We start from the raw sequence: 24179 nt of genomic DNA on the forward strand, positions 1-24179 counted from the left end.
ATTAGAGAAACATGGAAATAAGATTGCACTCCTCATTCCTGGCAATTCCTCTTGTATTTTGTTTGGCTTTTATTTTGCCTCCCTTTTTTTTTTTTTTTTTTTTTTTTTCTTTTTTTTTTTGTGAGCTGGGAAAGGTGTAAGAATAGCTAGTATTTGAGGTATTGAGGAAGTGCTTCAGGAACAAAAAAACATGGGAAAAAACATTGAAACTTGTTTTCCTTACTAAAATGATACAACTTCCTTGTGCATCTTGTATCCCTGAAGATGAATGATTAGGAGCTATTTTAACTGAGCCACATATTTTTATGGAGGAGATTCCACTGTTTTTTCTTTGTTGTGTGTATGCTGGAAAAGCCAAAGCACAAACCATTACATTTTTTGTCCCAATTCAAAATAGCATCAAAACAGCAGTAGTGTTTTAGCATTGGTGTTTGCTCCTCCACACAGGCTGCTGAATGAACTTCATAGACTCTAAATTACAAAACAAATCGGCTTTATGTAAATTGGACTGACAGTAGTTCCCAGTGATCATGGATCTGCTAGTCTAGGAAGAGAATTTGCTTCAGTTTGGGAAGTAGTGTTACTAATGGCATGTACATAAGATGTGCTAACTGCTGTGCATAATCTTTGAGTGCACATGTACACCATCCTGCTGTATTATATTTTTTTGCACAAAGCAGCTGGGAACCCAGAGCAGCATCCAAGTTGTGTGTTGTTGCCTGTAACACATAGAAGAGCAGTGTGAAACCAGTCAACCCTTCAACCCTAGTCACTTATGTTTGATCAGACTGCTTGAGCAGGTCTCAGCAACCAAAACTCTGGCTGGGGGCAATGGCTCACTGAAGAGAGAATAACTCAGCTGCCAGCAGCAAAGCCTAAAGGAGGGGGACAAGTGACAAGGCAGTCTTAAGCCAGCATAAAGTTGAATCTGGAGCCTTTCATCTCTGCTGAACCACATATTGGGGATCCTTCTGTGAGGACCCCCAGGCAGAAATTTGGATTTTAAAGCAGAAGAGAATGGTTGCTTCATTTCCTTGGGAAGCATAGGTCTCATACGTTCTCGCCAAGGAGATCTTGTAGTAGAGTGAGTCACTTACAGGGTGGAGAGGAGAAAATCGGCAAAAGCACAGCAGCAGGAGCATATGAATTAATTATGTGTGCATTCAAATGATGGATGAATATGTTTATTTTAAATACAAACAGGAGTTGGATGCCACCAACTTCTCTGCCTGGTAGCTTAGGCCTGAGGAGAGGCATGGCTGATCTGCACAGAGGAAAAGTCCAAGGACTTCTGCCTTCAAATAAGCGTGGGAATATCTGAGAGTAGTCAGGAAACTCTGATTTGTGGCATCCCACAGGGAGGGAATGGGTCATGTTTCCACTAATCTGGATGAGATGGAAATGAAGACAAGTCAAAACTGATGACTGAAGCAGTGCAATGTGATACGTTTCCTAAAATAGTTTTCTATCATATCTTTAGCTTTCTTTTTTTTTCTCTTTCTCATGCTGCCTGGGTCTGTTTCTGTAAAACTGCATGCTGTATACTCAATTTTTCTTAAGATTTCAATGTGACAGGAAAATCAGCACTCAAATGAGTTAAGCTGCTGCAAGCAGAGCACTTTACTCCAGTGGCAACACAGATTGGGTTCAGCTAGGTTTTCATGCCATCCTTCATAAGGCACCTGCTTATATGAGCATCTTTGTACTGTTGCTGCTTACTTGTGAAAGACTAGTTTTCTCAGAGGAGTTGCACTGTAAGCTACCACCCCTTATGCTGACATAGCCAAATTGAAATTATTGGGAAAGCAGGGTGGGGCAGGAGAGAGCAGGGAACTTTCTCAGACCTCAGCAGTCATCCTTACAGTCCACACCAAATCATCTCTGTCTTAAATGGGCAAAACAGTTAAGAGCAAGAAGCCTGTTGCTGAAGCTGCAGAAAGGAATGAGAACATGAAGTTACAAAAACAAGATTCTCCCTTGAACTTAAGTAATGGGCTTCTTACATATGCCACATATCTCTCTACTGCATAAGGCAGTTGTGTGCATTGTGCTGTGCTGTTAACCTTCTGGAGGCTGTGCTTTTCTTTATTTCCTGTTGCCTCATAACATACATTAGACAGAAAATGTTCGAAGGTACCTGAAAATCAGGTGCATAGGATCGTTCAAGTTGGAAGGGTGCTCAAGAACAGTTCTTGGCTGGCCTTGTATTCAAATCAGGGTCAAATAAAGGATCAGACCAGGTTACTCTTGGAGTAATCCAACTAGGTTTTGAAAACCTCTATGCAGGGATCCTGCATAACCTTCTTGAGCAGTTTGTTTCACTGCTTCTCCATCCTCATGTATAAAAGCACTGTTCTGACTTTGAGGCCACCATGGGTCACTTTAGTTCACATGTGTAAGTTCTGCAGCTACTAACTTCCTAAACAGAAATATTTGCTCAAAAGTTCTAATGTTTTTCTCTGTCCTTTTTTATCATTTTGTTCAGGAAACTACTCCAGACCACCGACGTACAGCGGTGTGCCCAACACAAGTTACAGTGGCCCAGGACCCGGCATGGGTATAAACGCCAACAGTCAGATGCATGGACAGGGGCCAAGCCAGCCTTGTGGTACCATGCCCCTGGGACGGATGCCATCAGCTGGGATGCAGAGCAGACCATTTCCTGGAAACATGAGCAGTATGACCCCCAATTCTCCTGGCATGTCTCAGCAGGGAGGCCCTGGGATGGGCCCGCCCATGCCGACTGTGAACCGTAAGGCACAGGAGGCGGCTGCTGCAGTGATGCAGGCTGCTGCAAACTCCGCTCAGAGCAGGTATGCATGCAGATGAAAGGAGTTTAAACAAGTAGGAATGGGTTCCTTGTCATTTCTGAGGTAACAGCACTGTACAGGTGTGTGAATGTGCATTTATACATGTTATAGCTGTGCCCTTATCTCTAGGAGGAGATGGTGTGTCCAAAGAATACTTTTGCTGTTTGAATTTTCCTCTCAAAAACAATTGTGACAATGGTGATGATGGCCATTTCTAGTTTGGTTCTTGGCATTATAGCTTTAGAAAAACCTACAGCATTGCAGTGGCATTCGACATTTGACATGCCCTCTACAACTTTCAACTTCCCTGGGTTGTTATACTTTTTTTATCTCTGGCAAAGAGAGGGCCAGCATGTCCTCAGCAGCTTAGCCGTGCCAGAGAGTAAGGAAGCCTGTGAAGCTGCCCATCAACTCTTGCATTTACTGCCTGTGTTTTGAACATCAGTGCTGATGGCAGTTCTCTTCTGCAGGATGTTCTCACTCCTAAGCAGGTCTGCAGAGGGGGAGAGGAGGGGAAGCTGAGCAGAGCAGCTGGAGGAGAGAGGCAGAGGGAGACATAGAAACAATCTGTTGTTATCTGGCATTGATACCTGCCACTTGTGCATCCATGATAGAGAACCTGCAAACAGGACTGCAGATGTTGGAGACTGTCTTCTTGTCTCCCCTTTGGGCAGCACAGCTACATGTTGCCGTTTGTATATGGGTTTTTGGTAAAAGGCACTTTGATGTCCATGTCATTCTTAAAATGACTGAATATTTGCAATTTTTTTTTTGTATGTGTGTGAAATTTTTCAGATTAAGTAACATGCACATTTCCCTGGACTCAAATAATTCCTGGCATATTTATTACCTTTTTCTGTTGCAGAAATGTCCATAAAGTTTGAAAATTACACAAATCCAGTTACACTCTTCTGGTGAACATGTTCATGTCTGTGTGTATTGCTCACTGCACTTATGCATATGTGTACGTAGGTGCACATACATTCATCCAGATATTTATCATTCAAGACCAGTGTTTGTGGACCCTAGAATTGCTCATATTCCAAAATGCAATGTTAAACAAGAAATAGGAAGCCAGTGTGTCCCTGTATTTGTTACTTTCTTGTTTTGAGAGCTTGAAAGGCAGGTGGCTGCTAATAATAAGCAGCAGTAAACTTTAAAAACAATAACAGTTAATTTAGTGTACTTCATGTTCTTGCTCAGTAAAATAGAAACAGGCTCCCTGAAAACAGACCCTACTCGAGCACATATCTGTGAACCAACAGTCCCTTTCTTCTGCTGGTTGTTTTAACAGACCTGTCTAGTAGGATTTATGGAAGTCTGCTTCTGTCTGTCTGGTTTAGGCTTTAAGCTGATAGGTCAGGCACAAAAAAATAAATAGGCCATCACTGCAGCTGCAGGAGCTGGATTTCTCCATAATCATAGAATTAAAGGAAAAGCTCACATTTGTTGGTCTTGACAAGAAAAGACTTTGTGTTAAGTGAAAAACATTTGGTCATGATGCAATTTACACGTTGGGCATAGTGTGTGTGTTTGATGAAAAACTGGTTTAAATGATTACTATTTCTATCTTGCATCTTCCCTCCAAGTCAGTTTTGTAGAACTGCTTTTTCTTTCTAGTTCTGACTGGACAAAACTTCACCATTTTGGAGCATTCCTATCACAAACTGTTCATTCCAGTGATCCAGCACCTATGGAAGAGCTGAGCAGTCACTGAATCTCTATCACAAAAAAAGGGTTGTTTATAAACTGCAATCTGGGAGGAGCTTGTCATACTGCTCTCATGCCAGGGGTTGCAAGCAGAGTTTTCCTCTTTGATCTCCAGTCAGCTGTAGGGGAGAAAGCATAATGGCTTTTGGCTGTTCCTGCAAGTCTTAGAGACACATATGGAATGACTGTATTTGACAATGACTTGGATTTGTGATACAGATCAAATCCAGAGAGGCTGTTCTTTCACTCTGCTTCAGACCACCACACATTAGGTCACCTGCTTGTCCCAGCCAGTGTGGGGCTGGCAGATACCCCATGTTTACTTCACAGCCCCTGAACTATGGCAACACTCAGGCTCCCTCAGTGTACCAGCCTGACCAGTATGGATAGGTAGCAGTGTAAACTGGACTTGCTTTGGGACCTTGGCATTTTTTAAAAATGTTTGTGAATATCCCATCTGGCTGCTGAAGGAATATAAAAATCACATTAAAGATATAGAAATACTTGCATATTTTGTAGAGGGGATTTTAGGGTTTTTTTGTTTTCTTTGTACTAATGCCACTGTGACAGTACAATGAAAATCTGCATGTTCCTCACTCACACACCTGCATGGCATTTGGCACAGCTCCATTTCCTTGTGCCTAAAAGTGAAATGAAGAACCTCATCACTGAGAAGGAATGAGATGTCTCCTTCCTTCAGCCAGGCATCATCTTTCTCTCTTCATTGTTGGTGCTCTTGTCTGCAGCAGTGTGTGCAGCCACATTTTCTGGACTTGGTATTGTCACTGCTGCCTGGGCAGAGAAATGCACCCCCCAAAGTATGATCCTTTTCTGAGGGATGATGTACTGCAGGAGTGATTACAGGGTTTCTTGATGGGATTTTCAAGGAAGTTTTAGTACACTGTAGTTGAGTGTGCATGTATTTGAAAAATCAGTTTCTTGAAGAATTTTTAGGAGCACTGAGTATCCCTTGCAAAACATTTGCCTGAAGTGCAGCTACTGTTTTCTCACCAGAGTCCTCCACTCTGATTTCTGTAACCATATCACAAATTACAAAACTGGGAGAAAGCAACAGCCTGTTGCTCCCTCACAAACAACTCCATCTTCACATGAGATTTAACCTTTATGGACTTTCCTGCCACCCTGTTATTTCAGTTGTTACCTCTGCAGGAAATCTTTAATACCCAAATTATTGCTGCTGTCACGGCAATTAACAAGTTTTATTTACGAGTTTTCTGTAGCTGCTAGTTTGTTTTTTTCCTTAATAATATTGTTCATATATGTGCACAGAAAAAGCAGAAAGAAAAACAAAAAATTAGAACACAAGTCTACTAGTTATCCAGTTCAAAAAACAAAACTTAATGAAATGGGAGAGCACTCCCACCATACTACTTTGCCTAACTGGGAAGACATCCACCCCTATATGCCAACATGCTTGAACAGTGCCCAGCCATTTTCTTCAAATCTGTTGAGTTTATAAGATTCAACTATGGAGCTTAAAAAGTGTTGGATTTTTATTACTATAAAACACCCCCCTGTGTGTAGAATTAAGAATCAAATTAAATGATTGTGTCATAGTCATGGTTACACAGCAGTATTTCTGTTCGAGTTGGTTGACCGCTTCAAGGTCAACTTGTTGACTCAGTATCCAAGTATCAATAGGGGAGAGAAATTCATCTTCAGCTGTTAATCCACAGGATCTGTCCTTTCCCAGCTCAGGAGTCTCATCCAAACACAGAATGCTGGTTTGCCTCTGCCTTGCTAAGCCACACTAAGCAGCAGTGTAAAATGAATTTAAATGGCATGCATCAGAAAAAAACCTCTTCCACTGGGGCACAAAATCAATGTTCATTAACCAGAGCAGGATGATCAGGATCTGAGTGTCAGCCAGTTATACCTAGATGTCATCCTCAGAGCAGACCACCACCCTTTTATTGGAAAAGATTAAAATCATATAAATGAAAGTGGTGGCTGTGGAAGATACTAGGTTTACACCATTTGAATTAACCTTTGACCTCATCATGGGGTCTGCTTCATGTTAAGCTTAGATTAATTTCTACAGCTACCTAATACCTTCCCTGTAACCTAAAATCTTACTGTGTGCTAGTCTGTCATGTGCATGCAGGCTAGGGTTTCCCAAATGATAACTGCCATGATAACAGGCTAGAGAAAAAAAAGGTGTTTTTAAGACCTCTTTATTGAATCTCTTCATTGTTTCAGGCTACCCAGGGTGTTCAAGTTTGCTCTGAGTAAAAGTTCACAGCAGGCAATGTTAATAAATCTCTAGTATCCTGTGTAGTAATTCAGTTTATTTTCAGGAGGCAAGTGTGAAGGAACTACAAAACAGTGTTTTCCTTTTTATATTTGTCTTGTCTTCATCTCAGCATAACCATTGACTGGTGAGGGCTGTGTGTTGAAGAACTAATATATCCATGGAAGAAAAGATTCTTCATAACTTAGGTTGGCATTGACTGAAACCCTAAGTACCAGTTCTTCTGCTGAAGACTAGAATCCAGAGGAGCCCTTAAAGGACCTAGTGGCTCCAAAAGGTCTTTTATCACACCTTGATTCTTAGGAGAGCACATGTATTTATAGTGATAGATAAATGTTCCTGTGTGTACAAAACTGCATCACAATAAGCCTTCAGTCAAAACAGTTTTAAGCAAATGAGTAGTGTTTTCCCTCTTGATGTGAAAGGCAGCAAATTTAGCCAATGTCTTCCAGTACCAGCTGATGTTGAGTTCCTCAATTTGTAAATGCCCAGCTTGAACATGTGCAGGACTATGTTTGCACTGTCTGTGAGCTTTTGCTTCCTACAGCAAGTTCTCAGTTTAAAATTGATTATCAGGTTGGCTCCTGAAGTCAACAGACATCTTTAGAGCTACGTTTGTCACTGTCACTTTCACCATCGCTCAGTGTCATTCTGAGCATGTCTTCTTAGCAGTTTAAAGTGTGACTGTAGTATATGGAAAGGTAAAAACTTAGTTGTAAAATAGCTGGCTTGCATGCTGTTAGTAGTGTGGCCTTAGAAGATGTAATTCAGTGCTAGCTGGCTGTAAAATGTGTTTCCAACTGGATGCTAAAATGAGCCTTTTTCTGGTGCAACTACAGTTATCAATACCTGAACTAATTGCAACAAAATGAGTTTTGATGTGCCTACATGAGGAGCAATCCTGTCTTTGAAGCAGCCCCTTTGACCTCAATGTACCTTAATATGATTCTCAAGATTGCATGTTGCAATTTTGTAAATTAAAGCAATTTTTTTTATAGATTGAGTGAATTTAGAATTCAGTACCATTGATTTTAAAGGAGACAATTCAGACATAGTAGTTTATTAAACTGAGGAATTGGGAACAGCTTTGCTATTTGCCACCTCTGATCATTTTAAATCCTGGCCATTGGGTTGCCAAATTGAGGTGGATATTTACATTATCTTCTGCTGCTCCCCATGCCACCTGAGAAGTGGTGTTCAGTCTCTACAATAATGTGTGATATTGCATTGCTTTGTTATACTTCTAGGCATTCTAGAATGTGGTTCTGATTCTAAATTGCTTAGCAACTGGTTGGATACCACAGCCTCATTGTAGTGTGGTGAGAAAAATTTAGTACATTTTTAATCAGTCATAAAAGTGATCAAACATAACTGCACTGATATAAGAGAATTTCTGTTGTACAGAGAAACACAATTAGCATAAATTGATTTTAAAAGTGCATCTTAGATGTCGTCTTAGTCTGTGTATGTGTATACACACACATCCACACCTGCACACGTACAGGCCCACTAACCTTCCATCAGCATTTCTCTCCTGCTATATATGTATAATTCATAATCCATGTTGCTGGTGCCAGCAAAGCACTTTTTCTGTATTATTTTCTCCAACAGCAGGGTAATGCAGCACTGCTGATGGACTAGAAGGTACTGGTGAGGAAATATAGTAATGGACATAGTGCATTAAAATGTCAAAAGGAAAAAGAAGGAGGTGGAAATGGGGAATAAATTTTTAAAAAAGAATAATAATATAAATAAAACCCAGAACTGTTTTAGGTGTTTTACATCCTAGTGCCTATCAGTTTTGTGTGGTATTTTCCAGTCTGGCCCTTTTGATCTTGAAACTTGGATTTAAAATTCTAATTGTGATTTTGAAAGCTGCAGTTTTGTAGCAGGAAGTCTTGAAGCACTCCAGTAAAACTTACCATGTTTAATCCCTGGAGAGAGTATATATTTTCCATTGTTTTCCCTTTTCCCCTTAAGCTTGGAGGTGCTGTTCTTCTCTGTTGGGAAGTTCGGTGGAGTGCAGGAAGGTTAAGTACTCATTCAAGTTTCTTTGCTTATTCAAACCAGGCTACTTCTAGATGAAAGGCTGCCAGCTGTGAAATCCCCAAAGTAAACTAGGCTGAGATAGGACTGGTAGCCATAATTGGAGCCAGTGCCTGCGTTATCTGTTGCCTTTTAAATAAGCCCCTGGCAAGAAAGGCTCTTTCTGCCGGGTCTTTTATTTAACATTCAGTCACACGGAAGGAGTTGCTCCTGTTCAAATTCAGGCCATTCATGGTTCTCCAGGCTCAAGCAGCCTGGTCATTTCCCCTCTGCTCTGCTCCTCCAAACAATCACAGATTTCCTTTAGAGATCTTGATGGATCACCCTGAAATGAGCCCCACTTGGCTTTCCATTAGTGCTGTTCTGATATCCTGGTGCTACTTTCAGTCCATGAAACTGAATTAGGCTTCCAAAACTAAGTCTGTGTAGTTTCAGCGAGGTGGTTTTGCTTCTTGGCCTAAATGGCTGTATTGTCTCTGTGAACCCCAAATACCCCTGTGGTGGCTCCACCTGAGGCTGGAGGAGATTCAGTAATAGCTGGAGTATCTTCTCCCCATGCTAGGCTTCTGTGTGACTTGAGGGGTTAAAAGTCCAAATACTAATGCTTACTGTAACTGTAATTTCTAAGGAAGCTATTAACCAGTATTGACTTATTTCTCTTCTAAAGGACCCATGCTTCTTCCCTCTTCGTGAGAAATAGTAATTTTTATCAAGCTGATTATTCTATTATTTATGTTTTTCTTTTCATCATGTTTTGCTTTTCAAAGCAGAATCATGTATGGGTTTTTTTTCCTATAATGTATTAGGAGGGAGGAAGTTCAGTTCAGCTTATATGTATTTATTATTGTAAGGGGAAAGCTAGAAATCTTCTGTGATTATTTTATTCAAATGGAGATGCATTTTATGGATCAGCTCAAAATTACTGATAAAATCATGTAAGGATTGGAAGAAACTTTACATGCTGAGCTAACCGAAGCCATTTCTTGTGGGAGACTAAGAGAAATACATTTTTATCTGGAATTTTGTTTTACTAAAAGGTAAATCCATCATTTTGGAGCCTTGGTTGTCACCATGCTGCAGAGCTCTTGCAGGGAACCAGTGATTTGGGGAGGCATTTTTTTCTTCTTTGGACTCATCAATCAAGTCGACTGTTGTATGCTGTTCATGCCATTAGAGATTAACCACAGACCTCAAGAGTCCTACTCTTTTCCTCCTTCAGAGAGTAACCATTCTTAAATTGTGAAAGCAGGAACATGTTGGGAAGGAAGTGTGATTTTTAGTCATGAATGAGAATTTTCACTTACCTCAGAGACACTTCTAATTCGATTATTATTGTGTCAAGATTATTTTTGGCTTGATTTGGTTGTTCAGGAGATTCATTGCCCTCTGTAGAAAGACTAATTATTTTGAAACAAAATTGCAGTGTAGGACTTTGTGTAGCTTATTAACATTCTGCCTCAGGGTTGGATGTTATATAGAAATTTTGTACCTTAAAATTTGGTCTTTACGACATTAAGAATGCAGTACTTCATTAATTGATACTGTATAAAGTTAAAGAATAAGGAAGGACCTTAGATTGAGTATTCTTTCTTGGGTGGCAAAAACTATTTCAGATGGGGAAACAATTTTCACAGTCTGTCAAAAAATCTACTAGTTTAAATCACAGAAGTAGTTAGAAAAAAAAAAGCCAAAACAAAATAGGAGAATAGCCATCTGTTTAATGGGACTCATGAAGAAAGCTAATTCTGTGTCTGCGCTGTGTGATTTGGCACATAACACTGTGCAAGTACAGGACTGTGATTGAACAGCCTAAGATTTTTGTGACAGAAAGGGAGAGATATAAAAAATGATAGGAGGGTTTCAGGTTTTAAAGGGGGTTTAAGGTTTTAGGTTCTTTTACAAGGGTGGTATTTGAGAGAAAAATAACCAATTATTTTTTTCAGCAGTGCTGCTTGGGGAAATACGAGTGGGAAGAGCCCTTCAGTTTGTTGATGAGTTCAGATGGGAGCACCAATTCTAGCTGGACATATAAGCAGCCTTGTAAGAATCATATTAAATAATAACCTAACAGCGTGAGATTTTGCTAATGATGGCTGGCAGTCTTACTGACATGTTAAATACCTGTTGCAGTGGCCACAGTAGATTTCAGGGATCTGAAACAAAGATGAAGAAAAGAGGCAGCTGAAATCATGCTGACATCTGCACTACATTGCTCTTGTGAAGCTGTCCAGTGTGCCAGAGAGATGAGACTGATGGTAACAGTGCTGGTAATAATATCAATAAACATATAACTGCTCCAGGCCATTGGGCAGAGATAGGTGAATGAAAATCCCTCTGGAGAACTTCCTCAACATGCTGATGCACATGCACAGTTGCATTCTGCATGCTGCTGTCAACCAGATGACATTTTACTATGAAAAAATACATTGAAGAGCTGGCATGAAATGATCAGGTTTTTATTAGATTTTCGGTTGGTTGCTAGCACAGTGCATTCCAAGGTGCTCAAAAGCAGCATGAGGATGTGACTGAGCATGGTAAGGAGGTGGTGGGAGAGAGCATCCCCAGGTGGAAGACAAGGGAGCTCAGGGGTCAAACTTCTCCCAAGACAGTGTCCCACCAGAGGAAACTGAGTTAGTGACACACTAAGTGTGTCCTTAGTCTCCTGTAGCTTTAGCACCATGCTTTGGTGACCTTCTGGCTGTTCGTGTGCTGGGAACAGACTCTTACCACTTTCAAGTAATCTTTCTGGGAGAGAGTTCATAGGGCCTTCCAGCTTTTTAATACAGCTATTTATAAACATGCACAAAAATAGAAGGTGCATAGTGAGAGTCATATGAGTCATTCCCATTTTGATATCAAGTCACACCAGGCTAAATCACCCTTCTTGACATTCTGGTTCAGATTGACAGCATCATGCCATAGAGGGCAAATTTCTTTTTTTCCCTGTAAACCCAGTTCATGCATGTTCCTGCTTGACAGATTAAAGCAGCCATCTTTTGTGCATCACACACTCCACTTGGGCTAAGAAATGTATCCCCTCAGTGCTCAGATATCATGTCTAAGGGGGACAGTTGTGAAAGCAGTTGCTGTTAGAGCTGCTGTACAAATCCATGTGTGGGGAAGGTACACAGAGGTCACCAAGAGCGAAGCTCTGATGGGTTTCCAAGCCATTTGACTTGGAATTTTTCAGTTGTTCTGTGTTTTTTGTCACACAGCATTGTAATTTTATTTATCCAGTACAGGTTGCATGGAGTACCAAGAGCTTAGTTTGTTCTTACACAAATAAATTCACATATGGAGGTGTTGCTGCACTTGATAAGAATGCAGTGCAATAAAGGCTTTTCAGGGGTTCCCTGTGGGTTTGAAGACTGGTGATCAAATGCTGTGATCACCATGAAATTCAGACCAAAACTACTTTAATTAACACAAAGGGAACTTTATAAAAAGAAAATCAAATGGCTGCAACTTAGAAACAAACAAACAAAACCCTACAATATTTCACTATCATTAAATGCTTTTCAGTCACACACCCTTCTGTCATTAGGATCAAATTAAGTTAAGTAATTTTTTTTTAACAGGCTTGTGCTGTGTTTTCCTCACTGTATTCAACTACTTTATTATTGTTCTGGACATATTTTAGACCATTATTTGAATCTCTTCCTCAGTTTTTATTATCTGTAAAATGGGGTAGAGATATTTATTCTGATCCCAGCATGCTTTCAGCTGTGCAAATGTTGGGTAGTTGTGTTGTTATTAGCATTGTTACTCATGAATTATACGTGCCTCTTATATTGCGCTTCCAGAGCTGGATGTGGTGTGACATTTCTGTTTTGTTGGGCTTTAAATGACTACCAAGTTTTCACTGGAAACAACATGGGATGACAACAGCTTGTAAACAAACAATAGGTTTTTGTGACTGCTTCTCTGAGTGGCTCAGCATTGAATCAGTGTGGTAGGAACAACTAATTTTTAAGCTTCTTCCCCCTCCTTGATTGTTTTTTAGTAAAATCCAGCCAATGGAGATGATGTTAAAGTATTTGTATAAATCAGGAGGAAAGTAATATATTTAGAAAGGCTATTTCTGTTACTCCTTTTTAAAGATCCTTGCATAATAATATTTGGATGGGCCAGACGAAGAAATCAGGCAATGTACTCGGTCTGACTGCGGTGGATTACCAGCAGATTTGTACTATCACACAATTGCAGCATTAAAATTATTTCCCCATTTTAGCATTGTCATTTAGGCCTGGTTATTGTGAGGAACAGTTTTGTGTTAGTTCTGTGTACCTTCTGTCAGCAGGCACGTGCACACACACCTCTCAGTAAAAATTTGGATGCTTTTTCATTTGTGTGTTCCAGTGCTTTGTCAGTGTCAGTGTATTTCAGAACTTTGACCTCCCATTTTCATACAATTACACATGCACAAGTGCAAAATTTTCTCCTTCTTCTGAAAAATGGCAAAAAGTCTTGTGGCAGATCTAATAACCTGTCACATCAGCAGCTTTCATGGTTGTTTTTCTGGAACTATTACAATTGGTGAACTTCCCTGAACAGAGGAGGACCTGTAAGTCCAGGCTAGTATCCTTACAGTAGCAGCCAACTGGAAGGTGATACTTTGCTTTCAGATATAGTGATGTTAAATAAGTTTGTTTTATTCACGTGGGAACTGCCTTCAGTGCCATTTTATAGCTGCTCAAGGCAGTATTCAGGCTTCGCTTGTCTTGGCCTTTGCTAAGAGTGCTATGAACCTCCAGGCAGAACGAAATAAGCAATGTTTGGATTCATTTTCCCTTGCTCTCTTCTCCCTCATTTAGTTCTCCTATATCTGCTGACAATAGAAATGGTTTCACTTCTCCAAGGAAGGCCATAATGTAGCAAGAAGGAAAATCCGTAACAAAAGAGCATATGTATCTGCTTGCACATGTTTATGTGTAAATTCTCCAGGGAGAAAGCATTCACAGGTCTCACTCCTGAATTACTCTCATTATAATAACCCATTTGGTGTCAAAGTGTGACAGATTATAAGTGCTTAAGGCTAGTCCCAGCTCAAGACAGATTTAAATAAAGTACTTCTGGTTATTGTGCAGGTCAGTGTGTTTAAATAACAACCCCCCAAATCATACTTTGACATTTAAAAGAGAGAGGAAATATTGTCATGCTGCAGACCTGGCACAGATAAGCACAGGGCAATTTGGTCAGTACACTGTGATTTGTGAGTACAGCCTAACGCAGTCATTTTCACAGTTTGTAATCAAGTAGCCACCTTAGAAGTGTGTCAGCATTAAAAGAAAAAATGTTCCTTTTAAAATGTTTACACAAATTACTCCCCTGAGGTGCTGCAGTGCATTCACTGCAAAACTGATGTAGGTTAAAGATCTGGAGCAGAAATGGCAAACTTGTGGGCCATTTTTTTTCACCAGCCAATTGCTCAGGTGACCTGGTCACAGTAACAGGATAATTTCTCAGGTCCAGCACCTAGGGCAGCATAACTGGGAGAAATCCTGCATTAGGAGCACACTGTGTCAAGTGTCAGGAACCACAGTGCCCAGGTGCCTGGCTAACAACTGATGAGTTTGTGACTGCTGGGATTTGTGCAGGACGGCTCAATGGCATCTCTTCCCTGCCTGGGCTGAGTGTCCCATCTCAGCTCTTGTCCCTGTAGCCCTGCTCCTTCAGCATCACCCAGTTGTACCACATTTGGGCTGGGGCTCCCCCAGCATTTGGCCAAGGTGGCCCCCTCAGAGCCTGAGGGGCAGGGTGCACGAGCTGAAGAGCTGAGGAAAGGCACATGTCTGGTAGCACCCTGCTTTGGAAGCTTCCCTGTGAATCCCTTCCTTCTTTCAGGCATATCTGGCTTAAAGGCTCCACTTGTGCTGTAGGGACCATAACCTGTGTTTACTCTGGGAGTAGCTGCTCCTTCTCCTGTATCAGTTCCATCTGCCTTCTGTGCACTGATCATCCTCTTTGCTCTAAAAACCTTTGGCACCTACTGAGGATGCTCCCAGTCCTTTTTTCTTCTTAGTTTCTTTCTCCTGTCTCTCATTTCCATTTTCTGTGCCCCAAAATCTCCTCACCTCCATCACTTCTCGGCTCTCCACCTCTGAAGCTTTCTTCTGTTCCCAGTACATTTCCAAGTTGGATTCACCTCCTGTGGTCAGGCTGCCAAAGGGCTCATTACAGAAGGTGCACATTTGTCCTGACTGTATGAAGGGCTTTGCTCCAATGTTGTAGATTGAGAGAAGAGTACAAGGCATCAGATGCCTCTTAGGAAATCCGCAGGAAGTTTTAAAACTCAATCTCTCTGTACACAGAACAGCCTGAGCTTTGACATGTTTCCATATGAAAAGTTGTGTCTTCGTTTCTTTTCTTGTTGAGAAGCATAATCCACTCCTGTCGTTGTCCATAGCTAAACCACATGCACATCTGAACTGAACTTCATAGTGAATTCATATTTTTTCAATAAGAAGAAAGAAGGAAGATGACAGTATAAGTCTTGCATCAGGGGACAAAACTGAGGAGGTACTAAATTGCATATCAGGAAGTATGAAGCACAGGGGCTGTGGAGTGACTTCTGTGTTGGAGACAATACAGAAGCTTACTGAGGATTTCAGGTCCAATTAAAGGAAGGCATTTCAGTATGAGACTGCTCAGCAGCTGTGATCACTCCTGTGCTCCTGTGTATTGTCAGTGCTGTTCTTTCTAACAATTTCTTTGTTGTGCCCTTTAACGATGACCAGATCTTGCGTGTCAACTCCTCTTTTTAAATACACGGACTTCTGCATTAGCTCAGAAGACACAATTAGATCTGATGCTACTTGTTTTGCACAGAAAAGAGATTAAGTGCATATTAAGCTTTGAGTAGATTGCAAATGAAGGAAAACAAAAGATCAGAAGAAGAACTTCTTAAAAGGGAATGGTTTGAATTTGAGCAGTTGTATTTTGGACCCAGTAGTACACCAGACTGTCAACAGCACAGTGACACTGACGAACTAAGATCCTAGGATCATTCAGGCTGGAGAGGAGCCTCAGAGAAATATTTAGTCCAACCTTCTCCTCGTCAGGCTCATCTTAGAGCTTAGGGTGTTATCCTGTTGAGTATTCAAAATCTCCAAATGCAGGGGTTGCCCACTCCCTTTTGGGCCACCAAATCTAGTCTCTCACTATTTTCACTGGGAAAATTATTTCCTTGCATCCAGTCTGAGCAGAATGTGTTTTCACTCTTGCCCAGTATGTCTTGTCCCCCCACCATACCCGCTGTGAAAAGGCCAGTTTTATCTTCTTGCTGACCTTCTTTTAGAGGCTGTGGGGCTTCTGCATGTTCCTCTCAGCACCTGTCTCTGCCCCAGGCTAAATGAGGCCTCATCCTTCAGCCTTTTCAGGGTGAGTGCTCAAGCCTTGGCCATGTAAGGGGTTCTCTGCACACTCTAGTTTATCATCATATTTTCTTTTCTAGGGATCCAAAACTGAATGTGATACTCTAGGTGGAGTCCAGTGAGTGCTGAGGAAGGAGGAGATGATCAGTTTCTTCCATCTCCCAACTCTGCACCTCATCACACAGCCCAGGGTGTTGTTGGCCCCCTTTGCTGCCAGGGCAGATTGCTGCCTTGTGCTCAGCTCCATCTGCCAAAATGCCCAGGGAATTCTCAGCAAAGCTGCTCCCTCTAGTCAAGTCCCAGCTGACACCACTGCAGGGGACTCATCCTTCCCAGGTGCAGGACCTTGCACTTGTCCCTTTTACAAGGTTCTTGTCTGCACATTCCTCCAGCTCGTCCAGGTCCCCTGAGGTGGCAACCCTTTCCTCAAGCATAAAAACTGGCTCTGGAATTCTGCATTGCTAAATTGCTAAAAGAGTAAATAAACCATAGAAAATAAGCAGATTCCTCTCTTCCACTTTAAATCTCTTAAAATTGTTGCACTCTTCAAGATCTACTTGTAGCAGTAGAGCAGGAAAAAAAAATTGTAGCCTTAGGTATTGTGTTTAAATTGATAGCATAATCCCAAATTTGTATTGGCCTATCTGCTTTTTCTTCTAAATGGGGAAAAACACGTTGTCTGGGATCAAGGTATTGCAAGAGCAGATACTCTAGTTCATACTCAATGCAGGGTTTGTCTGACCAATACATTTTCTAACATGTTGCCTGCATGCAGAAACGTCAGGTGCTGAGATTTCCTACATTCTCTTGGAGGGTAACTGTATCTCACCATGAAGACATCTTTTCATTATACTAAACTTAAGTGTATCTTTTCTTGATTTCTTCCTATTACTCCTAATTGCACCATCCCTAAGCAGCCCAGCCCTTGGTGTTTATGTGACAAATACTGTAAAACCCTATACTTAGCTGGGTTTGTACTGCTATAAAATTCATAGCTGACCAGTTGAATTTTTGCCATTAGATGTCACTACATGTACAGCAGACTGGTTTTAAAAGCTTGATTTTTATTTAGCATCCTGGAAAAATGGAGGAGGGAATTGGGAGATGTAGGAGAGAGTCTAGTTCTGTAGTATGTTGAATATGCCTTAACTAAAAGCAGCACAGAAGGAAACATAAGATTTTTGACTTAACTCCAACAACCAACAGATGATGCTGTGACCTTAAGCATATATAAATATGTTTAGCAGCTGCTGTGTAACATATTTATAAGTGTTTAGTGACCTGGAGGTTAATCAAAATGAGTTTGGTGATCTCAGCTCAGTTCTTAATGGACTCCACTTCATATTACAGCACTGATGCAGCACAATTTGTCACAGTCGGCAGTCTTTACTCAAAGGAGGCCTACTGTGGAGTGGGAATTAAAGGCTGAAGTAATACCTGATTATTTCTCCCTAAAGAAACTTTCCAGTCCAAGCCATCATAGAGCAAAATAATCCGTGGAGGAGCTCTGTACTGCTCAGTGCACCCAGTCTCAGAATAAAGCAGCATTTACTCTGACAGGGTGTCCTTTCAGTGCTACTGAATTAGCTCACGTGTGCTGCGGTCAGGGCTTTGATGGGGATGGGGAAGGACAAAGTCCTGCCAGGGGTGGAGCTGGGTCTTTTCACTTGCTGGGCTCTTTCCAGAGATGGAGAGCTGTGTCCCTTCCAAGTGCAACATTACATAGGAGGATGAAAGGGAAAGGTATTGCTTTGCCAGATGAAGTTTCAGAATTAGGTTCTGCTGTTCAGGTTCTTCTGGGTGCAGAAGCAATTTTTTTAGACTTCAGTTGTTTTCTTGCTGTCTTGGCCAAAGCCAGTATATTCTTTTTATTTAATTTCCACTCTCCATCTAAACTGGAAATAGTTTCCTACTTTTTGATTTAAAGCTGTTGTGCAGCAGTGTGCTTGCATGAGCTGCAATTGAGATTGATGTCCATAGTGGGTAACATGAAATAGGTTGTACCTCAATTTGAGACAATGAACAACCCCACAGCTTAGAAGATACACATGCTACAGGAAGTAATACTGTTGAAATATTAGTAGGTAAGGACCAATTTCAGCTTACCTGCAAGGTGTGTGTCTCCTGTGTATTTTTAAAGTAAAAGAAGGACATGAAAGAGATGGATACCTGTAGAGACTTGCCTTTTCCAGTATCCTAGCCTTACTCCATAAAAGCACCTCTCAAAATCCATTACTTCTTTTTAAAAGTATGAAAATGCACATTTTTTCATCTTCACTAGTAACTTTACCCAGTAACATAAAGAATCTTGCTTATCCAGCATAGAAAGCATTTTTCAGTTAACTGCATTTGCTAAAATATAGCAATTTTCAGCTAAAGAGGAGAGGGGGTGTGGGGATGTTTAAGATACAGTATTTACATAAGAAAAGCTTGATTGTGTGACTGAAATAATTTAAAGTTGTTACCAAATGGTTCTGCTCTTCTCTTTTCCCTTTGTAATTTTCCCTTGGAGCATTGCACCACTGTGCATTTTAAATCTTTTCCCTCCACTTCTCGTTGCAAGCTTCATCTGGGAAATGACATTGTATGGCAGTTATCTCCTTCATATCAAAAGAAAGCCTTTGCTTCTTTGCAAGGAGTGAAGAAAAGTTTGTCTTCAGAGAGCAAAGGACAAAACTGACTTGGAAAAAGATGCTTTATTTAGATAACACGTTCTCTTTTCCTTTGAAGAAATTCACAATGTGTCAAGAAAAATTAGGCCAAATAGTGCTTTAGTGGTCTCCTCCTGTACCTCCTAAAAAAGAAATCTGCTTCTACCACTTGTGTTAAGAATCTGCCATGAGTTTGGAGAAAATAAGAAGCCATGGAAGTTACTCAGGGTTCTTGATTTAGGAGTTGTCTTTTTGATTTGAACACCATATAATAATTAAAAGTAGAATTTCTCCCAAAATTCTTATCTTGCTACCTGGTCATTCAGCCTTCTCTTCCTGTAGGATGAAATTAAGTGCTTTGTTTCTGTAAGGAAATAAAAGTTGACAGGTACTAAAGCTGTGTAAAAGGATGGTTGCTTTCTTGTTTCTTTTATTTGGAAAAGCAGCAGAAATGTACAGGGGGCACACTGAAGAAAGAGGTCTGAGTTTTGTATTTTCCTATGTATTTTCCTATGAATATACAAGTAAGTATTTTTCTGTGTGTTTTTATTCATATGTATTATTTTATATGTATGAGTGTTATTCATATACATATGATAATACATGCAGTCTTCAACTATACTAAGAAAAGGTAGGTAATTTGTTTTATGCATTAAAATAAAAGGTTATTTTTGAAGTTGAATCATGCATTACATTGGGTTATCGTGCTTAATTGAATTGGATTTTTTTCTTCCTCGTGCCTCGGTTTGTCTATAGAGTTTGATAAATCAGGTACCAAGTATACTTGGATACTTCTTATAACTTAAAAGTAGATAAGTTTTAGGCTCTCAAAATACTTGGTCTGAGCATGTGGAGAATTATGCAAGGGCTTCATTTAGGGCAGTTTTTGAGACAAATTTAAGTCTCAGTTATAAAAGCATTATACAAATATGGGATTAATTTTCAAAAGCAAAATAGTTCTGCTAAGGTGTCCTGTTTCAACAAGAAGTGGAATATGTATAGAGTTTTTTGAAAGATTGGTCATAGATGACACATACAGATGAACACTGTTTAACGCAGTAACAGATGCAGAAATCAGAAACTGAGTTTGTGGTACCCATTTTTCTTTTGGTCATTTCACTGTTTATTAAGCTCTGGCAGGTGAGGATTGCTATTACATGGTCAAAATTGTAAGAATGTACGGGATTTTCTTTTATGCCAATACTAGGTTCAAATTTTGACTCCTAATCACATTGCTGTCTACTCAGCAATGTGTAGGTATATACATCAGGGAATATAATGTGAGCTGGATTTTTGTTCTGATTGATAGTGACATGGAAAGACTGTGTACCTCTCTTGAAATTAGTCTTCAGTCCAGTTCTATTTCACATATATGATAATTAGCTCAAGACTAACTCAAAGCTCTCCACATAGGTAAAATGAGCTAATTGCTTGCTTTCTCCTTACAAACAATAGGTGATGTGCTCTGTGACAAACCACAGCATCTTCAGCAATGAGGTCAGTAATGAGATGTTGTGCATGTGCTTTCTTTCCCAGGCAAGGCAATTTTCCTGCCATGAATCAGAGCGGCATTATGGGCTCCAGCTCCCCCTACACTCAGCCGATGAACAACAGCTCCGGGCTGATGAACCCGCAGGCTCCTCCCTACAGCATGGCCCCCAGCATGGTCAACAGCTCGGCAGGTAACGGTGAGTGCCCTTCCAGCAGTGACCTTCCTCCATAAACCTGCTTAACCTGTCAGCCCTGGCTGCTGGACAGCAACATCCTTCTTCATCTGATTCACCCCTCATGGGTACTTTGGGGTGATTTGAAATTAGGCTAAGTAGGTACTCACCTTTTTTTGGTACAGTAACTGATACATTTTTCATTAAGTCCTTCTGCACAGCACGTTGTTGAGTACACGGTTTTGCACAGTTGCATCACTGAGACTCAGCTTACATAGATGTTGACTAGCAGGTGTATGTACATTTGTGTGTATGTGTCTGCAAGAAAGGGAAGGAGAATGGCTTCTTGTTTTAAGAGGTTGTCTTTGTTTTTCAGCATCTTGCTTGCTAAAGCTGCATTTTCAGATATTTAACATGGTAGTCATTTTAAAAATGATGTGTGCACTTGCTCTGACTTGAAGATGCTGTAAGCTGAGCTCTTGACATAATCGTTCTGTTTGGAAAACATAGGCCATATTTACTGTTTCCAAAATTTATATAGAGTTTTGAGTTTCCTCATTTACTTATTTAAGTATCAGTATACAAAATTTTATCATGACTTCCTTTTGCAAAAAAAAAAAAAAAAGGCATATTCAATGTAGCTCCTGGATTTATCCTTCATCTCATGGTTTATGAGTTCACAATTGCTTGTAGCTTTGTGTGTGACTCTGAAGAAGGTGAATACAGTTTTGCACAAATGTGCTTCATGGTCCATATTCAGCTTGAATTTCTAGCAATTATCCTCCTTCAAGATAATACTTCAGCAAAGATCAATTCTTTGATTGTGCTGTGTTTGGATGGAGTTTCAATGACCCTGAAGCGGATCCTCTCAAGTACTTATTCCAGTCATGGAGTTTCTGCTTTACTGATTATATTATCCCTTTTAGAAATATTGGGGGTTTTAAAGTTTTTTCTGAAAGTTGAATAGGTTGTGCTAAGGTAATATGATGTTGTTTCTTAGTTGTTTTTGTTTCTACTTTTGTTTATTTCTTAAGAAATGCCTTACTACTCATGTCTTACCATGAGACAGGTTTTTCACATCTTTTTCTCTACCCCTCTTAGCCTGTATAATTCTTATATCCTTTGCACCTTTCCTTGTCTTTTCTCCCTATCAATTCTATATGTTCCAGCTTCTTTGGAGGAAAATAACCACAGTGAGGTGCTAGTGTCTGGTATGTCCAGAGAGTTTCTTTCCTCTACATAGGAGCTGCTGAGACACTGAACAGTGTCTTATATTTCAAGAACATTATGATACCATTTTGGTTAGCAGAAAAAAGGAAGCTGTAAGATTAAAAAAGGAAAAAAAGAGAGAGACAGAAAAAAAAAATAAAAAAAAAAAAAAGAAAAAAGAAGGCTTTTTCCAGTGCTGGCCTGGAATCTATTGGCTAGCCCAGACATGCACACTGCACCATCTGAATGAAGAGGGACAAGCTATTGGAAAGAGCATTAGATAATAGCTTGCTTTTTCCCCACCAGAGCTGTCCCAGGTAATATTATGTTTTGTTTGTGTAGTTATGCGTTTTGTCTGGCTTGCTGAAATAAAATTACTTCTGAGCATTGAAACTGTGCTATAAATTCTGTTTTGCTATTAGCAGAAGTAATTTTTCCACCCTTTTCCGTTGGCCCCCAGAGCTGCAAAAATAACCAACAGCAAACAGATGGCAGAGTGCCCTGCCTAAGAAGATTTATGTATTCCTAAGGAATAACCAGTTTAAAGGAAGATTCACAGAGGGTTTTTTGTTCAGATAATTCAGCCATTCGTTATTTCATACAGTGGAAATCTGTTCAATGCAAGACCATTTATCCTAGCAGTCTTTTGTATGGGGTAGTCATACTCTTTTTATTGTGTTATGCATTCTGAAATATTGGATTTTTAATAATTTAAACATTTATCAGGGCTTTTTCTGCCAGTGCATATGTGAGGTTTTCTTTTGTTCCAGTTTTATTAATTCAGAGATTACCCAATGGAAAGTAAGTATGAGATGAACTAGAGGAGTTCAGTGCACCTCTTTCAGTCTGTGTGGGAGCAGACATGCATCTAGAATTGCTTTACAGAGCTCCAGGAGACAGTGTTGGGGAGGAGATGGACACACACAACACCAGAGAAAGTTAGGTGTGAATACATTGCTGAGTGCAAATGCTATGGGAATGCCTCATTTCCTCCTGTCTGGACTCATCTTTCTGCTTGGGTCCAAAAAAAAATTGAAGCTTAAGACAAGTGTAAATTCAGTACTTTTAATAATAATTTCTTGAGCTGGGGATGCACTTTAGGGTCAGCTCTGGCCCTGCATTTGATGAGGTGGAGAACCTACAGGTGATACCTCTTTAGGGGCTTGAAAACAGGATATTCTGTGGCAGGAAGACCAATTCAGCCATGGGGCTCCTCAGCCTCCCCTTCCTCCCTGCTCCATTAGCATAAAATCACACATCTCTCAGATAAACCAGGGTTCAGACAATGTGAAGGACTAAAACCAAGTGCAGTTGAGTGGCTGCTGCTGGAGTGAGGACATTGGTTAATCTGCTCACACCACAACTGTGGTTTTGATGGAGGCTAGTAAAAACCTAAGGTGAGCAATAAGGAGAAGTTAGTTTTTTCATTGTCTGGGTTTTGAAGGATGCAGTTTTGTTCCTGTTGAGAGGCAGGGAAAAATAGAAGATTGTTGATAAATGATGGAATTGTTTTCATATGGTGTTGGAGCTTCAGTACAGCTATGTCTAACGCTGGTTTTGTCACCCATTTTTAGTAGTGTTTCTAACTCCTCGTTGCTAGTTGATCCTTTTGTCTTTAGTTTTTTTTTAATTAATGTCACAATTGAAAGGAAAATCATGCTGCAGTTATGCATCCTGATACTTCATCAGTGACTGTGGATCAAACAGCAGATCACCAGCTTGTGCTGATGCAGAGTGGTTTAGGAACACAGAAATTACAAGATCAAAGAAGACAGATTCTTCTAATAGAGTATTCTGTCCATAACAATAACAAAAGCTTCAGGAGAAAGGTGTCAGAATCCCTTCACAATTATGGAACAAACTGCCATTCAGAAAAATGGTATAACTGCTGCTGTCCTTTTATTGTATGAGTTCATATTACCTGTTTATATTTTAGACTTTCCCCCCTCTTCTTCAAATTCCAGCTTTAAAAATGCATATAATAAGGAGGAAATTCACAGCCCCCAATATAGTTCATGCTATGAGCTTTGTTAATTCTAGTAAATTAACTTTAAAAAGAAGCAATATGAAGTTTATATCTCGCAGGTTTCTATATTGTTCTTGCATAGAAACTGGCATTCACAATCTCTGCTACCTCTGGAGATGAACAAACCAATAAAAAGGCATTAATCTCCTTACTACTCAAGGATACTGTCCTTATTTCAGTACCTCTATCTTACTGAAACATTTCTTTTTCTGGGTATTATTATTCCCAGTTGACTTTTAACATCATAATACTTTACATAAAATGTGAAATTCTAGGAAAAATTATTTGCACTAAAGGAATTAAAGGGACACTCTTTAAAATAATACTAAAAGTCATAAATATGCTGTATATTTGACTTGGTATTTATTTGGATGTACCTCTAACAGGAAAAGCAATGATATTTATGCAGGTGAAATAT

At 40.1% G+C, this 24179-nt stretch overlaps 1 protein-coding gene across 8 annotated transcripts in view; it reads left to right on the forward strand.

The window, feature by feature from the left end:
* Positions 1-24179, forward strand: part of ARID1B (AT-rich interaction domain 1B) — a 322617-nt gene that overhangs the window by 260682 nt on the left and 37756 nt on the right. For 4 of the 8 annotated variants that reach the window (XM_079330952.1, XM_079330955.1, XM_079330953.1 and 1 more), the window contains 2 exons: positions 2486-2813; positions 20399-20550. In XM_079330952.1, coding sequence (XP_079187078.1) covers positions 2486-2813; positions 20399-20550 — 480 coding nt within the window. The remainder of the gene's footprint in view (positions 1-2485; positions 2814-20398; positions 20551-24179) is intronic. The other 4 variants (XM_079330954.1, XM_079330957.1, XM_079330959.1 and 1 more) reach the window with 1 other exon arrangement.

Source organism: Erithacus rubecula (genome assembly GCF_903797595.1).
Source record: "Erithacus rubecula genome assembly, chromosome: 2".
Classification (NCBI taxonomy): Eukaryota; Metazoa; Chordata; class Aves; order Passeriformes; family Muscicapidae; genus Erithacus; species Erithacus rubecula.